Here is a 15,161-nt window from a genome sequence, read left to right as displayed (position 1 = left end):
ACATTTATTTTCGCCAAAGATATGCAATTGCATTATATATGGTATTACTGAATAAAAGATGTTTTACTTATGATGGTTTTGTCCAGATTTGTGTATTATGTAGTTTAAAATGAGTTCCATAGTCTCACACACTTTTACCATATATTCAAAGTATAATCACTTTTAAAGGCCACGTCCACACGTTTTGTTTAAAAATACATTCATTTAGCTTCTTTTATGCCTCTCATCCATTTTCATCTGAAAGTAGAGTGTTTGGAGAATGATAAATCATCAAAATATTAATATCATAAAGCAATGATGACCTCCGGTGCCCCAAAATAAAATGATAAGAAGTCTCATCTTTAACAGGAAACACTTGGCTTAAAGGGACAGTACACCCAAAAATGAAAATTCTCTCCTCATTTACTCACCCTCATCCCATCCCAGATGTGTAAGACTTTCTTTCTTCAGTAGAACACAAATGAAGATTTTTAGGAGAATATTTCAGCTCTGTAGGTCCATACAATGCAAGTGAATGGTGACTAGAACTTTGAAGCTCCAAAAAGCACGTAAAGGCAGCATACAAGTAATCCAAATGACTCCAGTGGTTTAATCCATGTCTCCAGAAGCAGCCCAGTTGGTTTTGGGTGAGAATAGACCAAAATATAACTCCCTTTTCACTACACATCTTGACATCAGCAGTCTCCTTGGCGATATATTTACATTTACATTTATGCATTTGGCAGATGCTTTTATCCAAAGCGACTTACAGTGCACTTATTACAGGGACAAATCCCCCCGGAGCAACCTGGAGTTAAGTGCCTTGATCAAGGACACAATGGTGGTGGCTGTGGGGATCGAACCAGCGACCTTCTGATTAATGGTTTACCAGTTATGTGCATTAGACCACTCACTCATATATTACTTTCAAGCTCGATTAAACTTTGAGCTTCAAAGTTCTGGTCACCATTCACTTGCATTGTAAAGACTTACAGAGCTCAGATATTCTACTAAACATGTTAATTTGTGTTCTGCAGAAGAAAGAAAGTCATACGCATCTGGGATGGCATGAGGGTGAGTAAATGATGACCATTTTTGGGTGAACTGTCCCTTTAAGCCAAGTGTTTCCTGTTAAAGATGAGACTTTTTTGTTTTGGGGCATCGGGGGTCATGATTGCTTTATGATAATAATAATATTGTGGTGATATTTTTATTGTACTTACCACAAACTGGCTGTCCATTGTGTCTAAAAAAGGTTCAGATCTATAGATGCTATAAGAGGAATCATAGACAGATGTCTCCATCTGCTGGCTGTAAACTGTATCACCTCATGGAGATGGCTCAGATTGCTTTCTGACATGTTCATTCTCAGACTTAATCAAACTCATGTTTATTAGTACCACACACAATACTTCAATAAGACTTGTTGTCCTTACAGATACAAATAAATCTGGGTAGTTTGGTCATGTTTGTCTACCCTAAAGAGACACAACAAATGATGGGGCCGTCTTCATTCTATAGTTTTGTCTGGTAAGTCTTTTTTACAGCTCTCAGAATAGACTGTGACTCCATTGATAATTAGCACAGTGTCTCATTCACTTTAACTCAACCAGAAATTACAGCAGCATCCCCCTCCACTCTCCAGCACGCTTCCGTGGCAACCACACCATGCCAACAGTTGCTTAGCAACCAGACAGGACTCAAGCCTCCAGGCATGGACTATTGTGTCTAGGAGAGACAGAGAAATGGAACAATGTGAAACTAAATGATTTGTGATAAATGCATGGTTTTGCTTTCTTATTTCGGTTAGCATGAGTATACCGACTAAATAAATGCGCTGGCGCTACTACTTCCAAACCAGAAACAAGGCTCTGGGTGTGCCATGGGAAAACAGGGTGTACAATACCCTGTTTGATGCACAGTAAAGTGACATGTACCATTAAAACCATTGCATTAATGTCTTTATGGCCTATTTTTATTTATTTATAAAATAAAAATACTAATTTTGTCAATTGACATGCCTGTTAATTACTCCAAATGTTAGTCTTATTTTTAGTATATTTAGTCATAAAAATGTAAATCTGATTATTTTGGAGCAATTAACTTATAACGATTTTCCAAAATATACTGGAGACACAAAATGTAAATGGATGGGTAATTTAGATTGTATGGGAATTCACTGACTCAACAACATTGCAGATGAGAAATGAATGTGTGATGCATTGTGGAACAGAAGATTTGAAATCTTAGTATATTTAGGGAGCACAGGGACAACTGGTTTATGCGTGACTGCCAAAATAAACTGAAAAAATACTGATGTTACAATACAGATTGAGCCAATATGAATATAGTTAAACAATGTCTGAAGATGCAAACCAACAAAAAAGCACGTTTTTTGGTGTGTTGTGCAGACACTACAATAGCAGCAAACATGCAGCATCACTCAAGAGCAAAAGTTCCCAGTGCCATTGTTGAAATGCGCAATTATGAATAATGACGAAGACTGGCATAGCATAAAAAAACATGCTTGTTTCCTCAATTATTGACTCCGCATCTGTTCGAGATGGCCTCTGCAACACATAGAGTATTATGATTGTCATTATAATCATTTATTCAGTTCCATAATTGATGTTGAATTTTTTCATCACATGGATGCATTTTTAAACCCCTATTATTAACAAGCGTAATTTCATTGGGTGTGCAAGCTGATGTTTTGGGTGGCATTCGCAAACCCTGGCAAGCCCGTGGCTATGCCACTGCTGCCAACAACATAAATGTACAGTTTAGAACATTTGTGTCGATGCGTTCAGTGTAGACGGTTTCAAACCATTGCGTCACGTTGTGTCAACAGACGTGTCCAGTGTAGACAGGGTGTAGATTTGACTTGAACGTTGTGAAGAATTTACATGATCATTATTGATCATTGTATAAATATTGGGAGGGTTGCACTTGCTTGTTTTGATTATTGGGGGGGGTTATCTCTCCCCCCCCCATCCCCCCTGGAATCTACGCCCCTGGGTGTCATTCCAGTGAGTCAAGTTTTGGAGCAAGGGCAAATAGTGGCTCAGCGGTTAAGGCTCTGGGTTACTGACCGAAAGGTCTGGGGTTCAAGCCCCCAGCACTGCCAAGATACCACTGTTGGGCCCTTGAGCCAGGCCCTTGACCCTATCTGCTCCAGGGCACCGTTTCATGGCTGACCCTGCGCTCTGACCGCAGCTTAGTTGGGATATGCGATAACAACTGCATTTCATTGGCTCTGTACCTGCACAACGACAATAAAGTTTAAAAAAAACTTTTTTGCGAGGGGGACTGGGTGAACTGCTGCTCTCGTGCACTCTCATGTACGACAACAGTCGGTCAATATATTCACTTAATACATTTGATTTTGGCTTGTTTCTCACCTTATCTCACATAATGGCTTCAGAACAGTGATATGTCACGTGGAATACTTTATTAGACATCTGAATTATTCTTATGCATTCTTTTGATGTTTGAAGAGGTGGTCACCATACACTGCCATTGTATGACATCACTGAACAGGACATTTTTACAAATTTCTCCCTTTATGTCCTGAAAAAGAAAGACAACACATGGGTGAGAAAATAATGACTGCATTTACATTTTTGGGTGTACTGTAAGAGATGGTCTTACAGTACACCTTTAAGAGATGGTCTCTCTCTCTTTCTCTCTCTCTCATTCTTGAGTTTGTTTTTGGATTTGGATCAGGAGTCAAGTCAAGTCAAGTCAAGTCAAGTGGTTTTTATTGTCGTTTCAACCATATACAGTTAGTACGGTACACAGCAAAACGAGACAACGTTCCTCCAGGACCATGGTGCTACATAAAAACAACTAAGGACCAACATAGGACCACATGAGACTACACAACAAAATAAAATACCTATATAAACTACCTATATATACCTATATAAAGTGCACGTGCAAACATGTGCAAAAAGTACAGGACAGTACAACAAATTACTGACAATGAACAGGACAATAGACAGTGCAGCGCCGACCAGTACTCAGTAGTGCAAAAAGATGACAGTTTCTAAAATGTAAACATAACATACTATGAGATAATGGTCTATACACATAGCAGTTATTGAGGTAGCAGACAGTTATAAAGTGACAGTTATTAAAGTGCAACTCAGGACACGTGTGTGTGTCAAACCAGTCTCTGAGTATTGAGAAGTCTGATGGCTTGGGGAAGAAGCTGTTACACAGTCTGGCCGTGAGGGCCCGAATGCTTCGGTACATCTTGCCAGACGGGAGGAGGGTAAAGAGTTTGTGTGAGGGGTGTGTGGGGTCGTCCACAATGCTGGTTGCTTTGCGGATACAGTGTTTTTTGAAAATGTCTTTGATGGAGGGAAGAGAGACCCCAATGATCTTCTCAGCTGTCCTCACTATCCTCTGCAGGGCTTTGCGGTCCGAAACGGTGCAAGTCCCAAACCAGGCAGTGATGCAGCTGCTCAGGATGCTCTCAATAGTCCCTCTAGGAGACAGTATGGTTACGTATATCATTGCGCTGAACAGCTGATGATTGACAGCACAAGCAGGTGAGTGTTTGTATTCAGCTGCCCAATAAGCTTCTAAAAGCCTTGCGTCAGGTGGGATGGGTATATCTGAGCAGGGCTCTGATTGGCAGCTTTCAGGAAGGTATTACATGTTGGTGCCAACTGTTAAAGTAGAACACAATGGAGGGTTTGTACTGGACTTTAGACTTTGAGACAGCTGCCCTAGACCTGAACATCACTATCTAGACACTGCCACATCAACCCACACTTACTGCTAAATATTACTGCCCTGATTACAGACATGTCCCTTTAAACCTGTCATTTGGATAATCATTGTAGTGTCACAGAGTTAATTAATTATACAAAGCTTGACTACCTACGACATTGCATGAGTGTATAATATATATGTACACTGGCGGCCAAAAGTTTGGAGTAATGCACAGATTTTGCTCTTATGGAAAGTAATTGTTACTTTTATTCACCAAAGTGGCGTTCAACGGACATTAATAACGTGAAAAATTACTATTACAAGAGTTCTCATCAAAAAATCCTCCATGTGCAGCAATGACAGCTTTGCAGATCTTTGTTATTCTAGCGGTCAGTTTGTCCAGATACTCAGGTGACCTTTCACCCCACACTTCCTGTAGCACTTGACCTTTCACCCCACACTTCCTGTAGCACTTGACCTTTCACCCCACACTTCCTGTAGCACTTGCCATAGATGTGTCTGTCCTGTCGGACACTTCTCACGCACCTTACAGTCTAGCTGATCCCACTGAAGCTCAATGGGGTTAAGATCCGTAACACTCTTTTCCAATCATCTGTTGTCCAATGTCTGTGTTTCTTTGCCCACTCGAACACTCAAGCCATTTGCATGTATTTGCCAACATCTGATCAATGTGGCATGAAAAGTAATGCCATGCCATACACACGCTTTCAGAGGTCACGGCTGCGCAGACATTTGGCCTCTTGTCGGCCTCGCACTGAATCCAACTGCTGAAAGAAAGTGAGTAAATAACAGCTGCAGAAACATATGCAGCTTTCATATGTAATGTGGTGGTTTGAACTTATTGAATGACGGACAGGCTGTAAAACGCCCTGTGCCCGAGAAGAGTAACAGCTTGTTTAACATGGTAAATCAGGATAGTAGTGTACTCGCTCTCTAGGAGTACACAAACAATCACCAATGCCATCATTTACTGTTCTGTAAATCAAAAAAGGCCTATATAGATTAAAGTAGGGTTCAAGAAGTTAACATCATTTTAATACTTTATGTTTAACACCATTACATTTGAAGGCTAACTGGCTTTTGTAGATGTTTGTTGACTTTATATAGTGGAATTTAAAGGTGTAGTGTGTCATTTCAGTGAAAAACCAAAAGTACAAAAGTAATGATTGAATTAGAGTTTGATTCTTTTTTTATTCACTTTATGAAAATGTTTTAAATCAACTATTTTCAGAGTCTTAGTGGTGTTTCCAAGATGGTTGCCAAGTGAACTGACTTACCTTTCAGGAGCTTTGGTTTACCCAATTCCAAATTCTTAGTTTATGTTTATGTGTGGACGCTGTTCAAGTATGTGTGTGACAGGACGGAGGGCGGGGCCGGGTCGTGATTACACACACCCGGTCCCTTATCAGGCTAATTGAGCTTCGGAGAGGGATAACGGCCGATTGCGGACGGTGGTGCGGGAGAGAGAGATCGTTTACGGACATGTCCGTCATGTGTGTGTTTGATGTATCCCGGCAAGGAACTGGAGGATCTCGGCCAACTGGGAGGGCTCCATGGGGCGTACTTGGATTTTCCCGGGTTTCGGCACCAGTGTAACGCAGTTATAAATAATATTTTAATGAAAAACTTAAACAAAAGACAAACACACACACATGACGGACATGTCCATAAATTATCTCTCTCTCCCGCACCACCGTCCGCAATCGGCCTTTATCCCTCTCCGAGGCTCAGTTAGCCCAATAATGGACCAGGTGTGTATAATCACATCTAACATTAGCACAACTAACTGGTTTAACTGGTTTGCTGTGGCTCATGTGGTTGAGCAGGTCGGCCACTAATCGCAGGATTGGTGGTTCAATTCCTGGCCCACAAGACTCCACATGCCGAAGTGTCCTTGGGCAAGACACTGAACCCCAAGTTGCTCCCAATGGCAGGCTAGCACCTTGAAAGGTAGCTCTGCCATCATTGGTGTGTAAATGGGTGAATGAGTCACAGTGTAAAGCGCTTTGAATACCGCTAAGGTTATATAAGTGCAGACCATTTAAATCTTTTTTGGCAATTTGTATTCTGCATGCATATCGCCACCTACTGGGCTGTTGTGCAAATATGATTACTTATTTTCCTTTCCTTTTCTGCCCAGTAGATGGCGATATGCATGAAGAATACGAATCACCAAAGAACAAAAGAAAAAGCACTCGGTCCTCTGGTGAACGCATGAGGAGATTTATAGTAAAAAAAGGAATTAAATATTGATCTGTTTTTCACTAACCCTATAGTATCACTTCTGAACACATGGATTAAACCACTGGAGTCGTATGGATTTATTTTATATCTAAATATATTTATTTGTGTTTGCAGAAGAAAGAAAGTCACACACATCTGGGATGGCACGATGAGAGAATTTTCATTTTTGGGTGAACTATTCCTTTAATCTGGCTTTCCCTTAACAGGCTTTGGTCAGACAGACGAAATAACAGTGAGAACTGGAGGGGGGAAAAAACACAGAGAGATGATGTCATAACACATGACGATGATTGGATCATATTTTCCCCGTAATTCAGGGGTAATTAAATGAACAGTGCTCCTTTTCTGCACACTGTAATTCTAAAGGGACACTGTGGCCGATCGCTAATCTTCTTTTCAAATGAATGCTAGCCATAGTCTTTTACTGCTCAAGTAAAATCATTTTGTTTTTCCTTTCTGGGAGGAAGTGCATAAAAAAAATTATGTAAAATTCTATTTGAAGGAATGCTCCAGATTTAATACAAGTTAAACTCAATCGACTGCATTTGTGGAATATTGTCCATTTTATGGTTACAGTGCGGCACTTACAATGGAAGTGAATGGGGCCAGTCCATAAACATCAAAATACACAATAGACACAAACAATATGAGTGTTAACATGATTTTAGTGCGATAAAATCTCTTACTAACCGCAACAGTTTAAAGTTACAACCATGTTGCCATGGTGCATTAGTTGTAAGATATTAAAAAAACAAGTCCTCAGTTGCATGCATCTGAGCTACCACACCTCATGTTTGCTAGAAGCATTTAAACATCTGATGTGAGCAACTGCACACTGACTTCAGCATGATAACAAACGCTGAGGCATGATTTCTATTTCTCGCATCTCCATTCTCCCATCAACAGTTGTCTGTGGTGTTCACGTTTGTCACCGCCTGTCTCACAGCTTTACCATGACAACCCTCCCCGACAGAACACAAAATTGTCAATCATGTTTCCACAACGTTACAAGGAGGTTTTTGTGACAACCTAATATGAACTTTAACAGAACGTTCTCTAATGGTTAGTTTTAGGTTTTATTGTTTTGTAACCATAACCTAACGTTTCCACAACGTTACAAGGAGGTTTTTGTGACAACCTAATATGAACTTAAACAGAACGTTCTCTAATGGTTAGTTTTAGGTTTTATAGTTTTGTAACCATAACCTAACGCTTCCACAACGCTACAAGGAGGTTTTTGTGTGACAACCTAATATGAACTTTAAACAGAACGTTCTCTAATGGTTAGTTTTAGGTTTTATAGTTTTGTAACCATAACCTAACGCTTTCCACAACGCTACAAGGAGGTTTTGTGTGACAACCTAATATGAACTTAAACAGAACGTTCTCTAATGGTTAGTTTTAGGTTTTATAGTTTTGTAAGCTTAACCTAACGTTTCCACAACGTTACAGGGAGGTTTTTGTGTGACAACCTAATATGAACTTAAACAGAACGTTCTCTAATGGTTAGTTTTAGGTTTTATAGTTTTGTAACCTTAACCTAACGTTTCCACAACGTTACAAGGAGGTTTTTGTGACAACCTAATATGAACTTTAACAGAACGTTCTCTAATGGTTAGTTTTAGGTTTTATTGTTTTGTAACCATAACCTAACGTTTCCACAACGTTACAAGGAGGTTTTTGTGACAACCTAATATGAACTTTAACAGAACGTTCTCTAATGGTTAGTTTTAGGTTTTATTGTTTTGTAACCTAACCTAACGTTTCCAACGTACAGGAGGTTTTGTGACAACCTAATATGAACTTTAACAGAACGTTCTCTAATGGTTAGTTTTAGGTTTTATTGTTTTGTAACCATAACCTAACGTTTCCACAACGTTACAGGGAGGTTTTTGTGTGACAACCTAATATGAACTTAAACAGAACGTTCTTTAATGGTTAGTTTTAGGTTTTATTGTTTTGTAACCATAACCTAACGTTTCCACAACGTTACAGGGAGGTTTTTGTGACAACCTAATATGAACTTTAACAGAACGTTCTCTAATGGTTAGTTTTAGGTTTTATTGTTTTGTAACCTTAACCTAACGTTTCCACAACGTTACAAGGAGGTTTTTGTGACAACCTAATATGAACTTTAACAGAACGTTCTCTAATGGTTAGTTTTAGGTTTTATTGTTTTGTAACCATAACCTAACGTTTCCACAACGTTACAGGGAGGTTTTTGTGTGACAACCTAATATGAACTTTAACAGAACGTTCTTTAATGGTTAGTTTTAGGTTTTATAGTTTTGTAACCATAACCTAACGTTTCCACAACGTTACAAGGAGGTTTTTGTGACAACCTAATATGAACTTTAACAGAACGTTCTCTAATGGTTAGTTTTAGGTTTTATAGTTTTGTAAGCTTAACCTAACGTTTCCACAACGTTACAGGGAGGTTTTTGAGTGACAACCAAATATGAACTTAAACAGAACGTTCTTTAATGGTTAGTTTTAGGTTTTATAGTTTTGTAACCTTAACCTAACGTTTGTACAACGTTACAGGGAGGTTTTTGAGTGACAACTAAATATGAACTTTAACAGAATGTTCTTTAATGGTTAGTTTTAGGTTTTATAGTTTTGTAACCTTAACCTAACGTTTGTACAACGTTACAAGGAGGTTTTTGTGACAACCTAATATGAACTTAAACAGAACGTTCTCTAATGGTTAGTTTTAGGTTTTATTATTTTGTAACCATAACCTAACGTTTCCACAACGTTACAGGGAGGTTTTTGTGTGACAACCTAATATGAACTTTAACAGAACGTTCTCTAATGGTTAGTTTTAGGTTTTATTGTTTTGTAACCATAACCTAACGTTTCCACAACGTTACAGGGAGGTTTTTGTGTGACAACCTAATATGAACTTTAACAGAACGTTCTCTAATGGTTAGTTTTAGGTTTTATTGTTTTGTAACCATAACCTAACGTTTCCACAACGTTACAAGGAGGTTTTTGTGACAACCTAATATGAACTTAAACAGAACGTTCTCTAATGGTTAGTTTTAGGTTTTATTGTTTTGTAACCATAACCTAATGTTTCCACAACGTTACAGGGAGGTTTTTGTGTGACAACCTAATATGAACTTAAACAGAACGTTCTCTAATGGTTAGTTTTAGGTTTTATAGTTTTGTAAGCTTAACCTAACGTTTCCACAACGTTACAAGGAGGTTTTTGTGACAACCTAATATGAACTGTAACAGAACGTTCTTTAATGGTTAGTTTTAGGTTTTATAGTTTTGTAACCTTAACCTAATGTTTCCACAACGTTACAAGGAGGTTTTTGTGACAACCTAATATGAACTTTAACAGAACGTTCTCTAATGGTTAGTTTTAGGTTTTATTGTTTTGTAACCATAACCTAACGTTTCCACAACGTTACAAGGAGGTTTTTGTGACAACCTAATATGAACTTTAACAGAACGTTCTCTAATGGTTAGTTTTAGGTTAAATTTTTTTATAAACAAACGTTCCCAGAATGTTGCAAGAAGATTTTTGTGTGAAATCCACATTTCCGTGGCTTACCAAAAAATAACCTCAAAGCAGTTGGGAATATTGACCAGCAATCTGGGCTTTTTAACTATTATTTTTAACCCATTTGTGCAATAACAAAAAGCTCATAGAGGGTGCTACATTTTCATCATCCAAAGAAACCAAGAATTCACTCATATTTGGTGTTTGCAGTCAGACAAAGGGCCATCACAGTATCATAGTCCATTACAGCAACATCTGATGCATCTTGTTCTCTGATTAGAGTTAACAGGGTGTAAACATTTCCTGCGATTAAAACATCACACCTGTTGGGTGAGAAATGCGAGAAGCGCTCGCAGGCCTCGTCTAGTTTGCACTTTGAGTCGCAGGATTGGCGGAGGTTGTTCCGACATCTGTGTGCATGTATTTAATAAACCCTCTTCATGTTTCTAATAAACCTCCAGCTCTGGGCTACAACAGCCCATAATGAGGGCCACAGTCACCTGATCGGCCGTGGCGATGACATCATATAAAAATATTCACCTTTTCAAAGGTATAGCCACAAGACATAAACAACATACAGGTGAACATGATTTTAGTGTGATAAAATCACAAATGTTAAACTTTGTTGCCATGTCGATGTAATTTCAACAAACCCTAAATGACTGTAAAAATTTCCATTTAAACAACTTTACAGCTCAAATAATACACAAGTTTTAACAGAAGAATTAATGTAATTAGTTTGATAAAATTGTAAATGGTAAATGGGCTGCACTTATATAGCGCCTTTTTAACTTCAGCGGTATTCAAAGCGCTTTACACTGTGACTCATTCACTCAGACACTCACACACCAATGATGGCAGAGCTGCCATGCAAGGCACTTTGGAAGCAACTTTGGGAGCAACTTGGGATTCAGCGTCTTGCCCAAAGACACTTTGGCATGTGGAGTCGTGTGGGCTGGACTCTCTTCGCGAATTCTCTTCCCAGTCCAGCCCTGGCGCCAAGGAAACTTTAGATGTCAAGATTTATGGTGTAAAGGGAGTGCAATTTTGGTCTGTTTCTCACCCAAAACCAATCGTATCGCTTAAGAAGACATGGATTAAACCACTCAAGTCCTATTTATTACCTTTCTGCTGCCTTTATGTCCTTTTTGGAGTTTGAAAATGTTGCACCCCATTGACTTGCATTGTGTGGCTGGGCGGAGGGCGGGGCCGGGTCGTGATCATACACACCGGTCCCTTATCAGGCTAATCAAGCCTCCGAGAGGGATAAAGGCAGACTGCGGAGGATTGTGCGGGAGAGAGAGATCAGTTTACGGACATGTCCGTCATGTGTGTGTTTGTTGTCTTTTAAGTTTCTCATTAAAATATTGTTTAAATATCAAGCTGGTTCTCGCCTCCTCCTTTCCATTGAACTGCTTTACACTGGTGCCGAAACCCGGGAAGGAGGAGGGATACGCCGTAGTAGAGTTCTCGCCGCTACCGTCCACCCCAACGGAACAGCCGTGGCCATCTGCCGGGGGACGAGGAGCCCGGCCGCCTGGAAGTGGACGACGGCCGCCGACTGCGAGGGGAGAAGGGGCTTCTAACCGACCGCCTGGAGCGGACAGGGCCGCTGCCAGGGGTGGAGGAGTCCCCTACCAGCTGCTGAAACACGGCAGGGTCTAAGACCGCTGACCGCGAGCGGGGAGTGGAGGGGCTCGCTGCCGACCACCTGGAGCGGGAGAACCACTGCCAGGGGCGAGGGAGACCCCTTCTGTTCCCCAAGAACGCGGCGGGGCTTTCCGTCCGCCAGGGGCTGGACGTCTGCCTCCGATCCGCCGGGAGAGGCGCGGCTGTCGTCCGTTAGAGGGTGGAGGAGTGACCGAGGAACAAGCTACGGCATATCGGAGAACTGGCGAGTAAGTGTTTTTTTTTTTTATCTCTCTCTCCTCTCTCTCTCACTGCTGCTCCGCGTTGGCCTTTTCCCTCTCATTTATATTTTACAGTGTTTTTTGGGGGGGTTACTACACTGTTACAGGAAGTACCCCCCCCCCCCCCATTTAATTATTTCTGTTTCCCTCCCCTTGTCCCATCCCTCGTCCAGGAAGACGGGGATGACCTGCCGGCAGACGGGGCAAGAGGCACGCCCCTCCTCAGGGAAAGATGTGTGTGTGTGTGGGGGTGTACGTCATGCCGGGGGCTCCCCTGCCTGAGAGAACGAGGGAGGAATGTGGCAGGGCGGAGGGCGGGGCCGGGTCGTGATCGTACACACCCGGTCCCTTATCAGGCTAATCAAGCCTCCGAGAGGGATAAAGGCCGACTGTGGAGGATTGTACGAGGATAGAGAGATCGTTTACGGACATGTCCCTCATGTGTGTGTTTGTCTGTTAAGTTTATAATTAAAATATTATTTATATCGTCAAGCCGGTTCTCGCCTCCTCCTTTCCATTCACTGCTTTACACATTGTATATGAACAATATAACATAATATATCCTTCAAAATAAATGAGTGTTCTGCAGAAGACAGAAGGTTATTTGAGTTTAAGATGGCATGAGGGTGAGTAAAAAATGAATGAGTTTACACTTTTTTGGATGAACTGTCCCTTTAAGTGGGGTACACATTGTTCAAACATTACACTGGAACACCATGAAATGTGACTCAAACGTCAAAACATGAAGTGACCTCATACTGGCCAATTTCCTCCCTGCCTGATTGCCACCCAAGGCTGACTACGACTGAGGCGAATGTAGGTTCGATCCAGCGATGTAACACAAAAGCACTTTGTTCCATTGACTGCGCTTGCATAGTTGAGTGCTGCGTTATTTTGTTCCGTCTGCTGCGGTGTTGTATGAATCCATCCCCTCTGGTCCTGCTGATTGTAAATGGACACACTGTTCTTGTTTTAAATTTGGAACTGAGCGAATGATCTTGAGATGTCTACGCGTCTGACCACAAATCAAAAGTAGAGCATTCCGTCATTTGGCTGCTCCGAGACTCGCAGATGTTTTATGTCAAACATGTAAGATGGTTATCAGTGTGGCCTTTGCATTTAAAGTATTGTGTAACTGTTATTATTGTAACAGAGTGGCCTTAATAATTCTATTCTTCACTCAAGTTTTGAGAACGAAGCACAAATGTTATTTGTTCTTTTTGCATCTCTTTGTTTATATCACAAGGAACATTTGAGAAACAGCTGATACTCATAACTGAGATCTCCATTAAATCTTTTGAGCTGTGAAAGAGCGACTTCTGAGCAATAATATTTTCCTCTCGGTTAGAACAATAGAGCCTTATTAGTGAATGCCAAATAATCAACACAGCGTCTGACTTGCAGTCAGGAAGACTCGCAGACTTGAGTGAAATTTAACTGTCTTATTAACTGAAATTTAATTACGCTGTCAGTAAATCTCATCTTCGGTCGGCCTTTATCCCTCTCGAGGGTTAATTAGTCTGATTAGGGGCCGGGTGTGCGGAATCACTACCCCTGCCATATTCCTCCCTCGTTCTCTCAGGCCAGGTAGCCCCTGGCATGACATACACCCCCCCCTCCCCCCCACCCTCTTTCCCTGGGGAGGGGCGACACGGAGCGGCAGTGGGAGAGATAGAGCAGATAGAGAGAGAAATAAAAAACACTTACTCGGCGATTCTCCGATACGCCGCAGCTCCACCCTCTAATGCATGACAGCCAAGCCTCCCCTGGAGGATCGGAGGCAGTCCTCCGGCCCCTGGGAGATGGAACGCCCCGCCGCGTTCTGGTGGATGGAAGGGGTCTCCCCCACCCCTGGCAGCGGTCCAACCACTCCAGGCGGTCGGCCAGGAGCCCCTCCCCACTCGCGGTCGGCGGTCTCAGACCCCGGCGCGTTTCAGCGACTGGTAGGGGTCTCCTCCGCCCCTGGCAGTGGCCCTGACTGCTCCAGGCGGTCAGTTAGGAGCCCCTCCTCCCCTCGTGGTCAGCGGCTGTACCTTGCTCTCAGGCGGCCAGGCTCCTCTGTCCCCCAGTGAATGGCCGTTGGGGTGGATGGTAGTGGCAAGAACTCCACTACGGTGCATCCCTCCTCCTTCCCGGGTTTCGGCACCAGTGTAAAGGTTAAAGGGAAAGGAGGAGGTGAGAACCGGCTTAACAATATAAATAATACATTCATTATAAACGTAACCAAAAAGACAAAGACAAACACACACACAGGTGTCAGACAGCTGTCCGTAAATCTCTCTCTCTGTCGCACTGCCGCCTTCGGTCGACCTTTATCCCTCTAGAGGGCTAATTAGCCTGATAAGGAGCCGGGTGTGCGGAATCACGACCCGGCCCCACCCTCCGCCCTGCCACAACATGGTAAGTGCCTATATCTGCTTTAAATTTGAATTGGTCAGGAGTAATTCATTTAGGAGAACACAAGCATAAAGATCGCATTAAAGTCCAAAACATTGCTGTTTGATTGACCAGCGCAACATTTTTACTTCTGTATCAGCTAATGGAGTGTGTTTAAGGCGTGACTACCAGTTTGTCCAAACTAGGGAAGACAGGGGGTTGTAGGAGTGTTTGGGAAACCTGTTTGAAAGCAGGCATTATTTTTGCAATTCCATTTGCTGCCACTAGTAGCGCTAATATTACACACATCATCTCTAAGTTATCCATGTTTTTCCTCTTCAGATTTTTGGCTCCGCAGCTGAGCATAACGAATAACGTGTTTCTGGTGAATGAGG

The 15,161-nt window shown here is 41.7% G+C and overlaps 1 protein-coding gene and 1 long non-coding RNA gene across 2 annotated transcripts in view; one reads left to right on the top strand and one right to left on the bottom strand.

Annotated features, from left to right (window-relative positions):
* LOC127617592 (forkhead box protein N2-like) overlaps positions 1-4,517 on the top strand; it is a 36,601-nt gene extending 32,084 nt beyond the window's left edge. Inside the window, exon 6 of the mRNA XM_052089582.1 lies at positions 4,396-4,517. Coding sequence (XP_051945542.1) covers positions 4,396-4,439 — 44 coding nt within the window. The 3' untranslated portion in view covers positions 4,440-4,517. The remainder of the gene's footprint in view (positions 1-4,395) is intronic.
* The window catches only part of LOC127617627 (uncharacterized), a 53,864-nt gene that overhangs the window by 23,000 nt on the left and 15,703 nt on the right, over positions 1-15,161 (bottom strand). The gene's annotated exons all lie outside the window — the stretch shown is intronic.

This window comes from Xyrauchen texanus, chromosome 24, assembly GCF_025860055.1.
Source record: "Xyrauchen texanus isolate HMW12.3.18 chromosome 24, RBS_HiC_50CHRs, whole genome shotgun sequence".
Classification (NCBI taxonomy): Eukaryota; Metazoa; Chordata; class Actinopteri; order Cypriniformes; family Catostomidae; genus Xyrauchen; species Xyrauchen texanus.
This window is presented reverse-complemented; position numbering and strand designations above follow the sequence as displayed.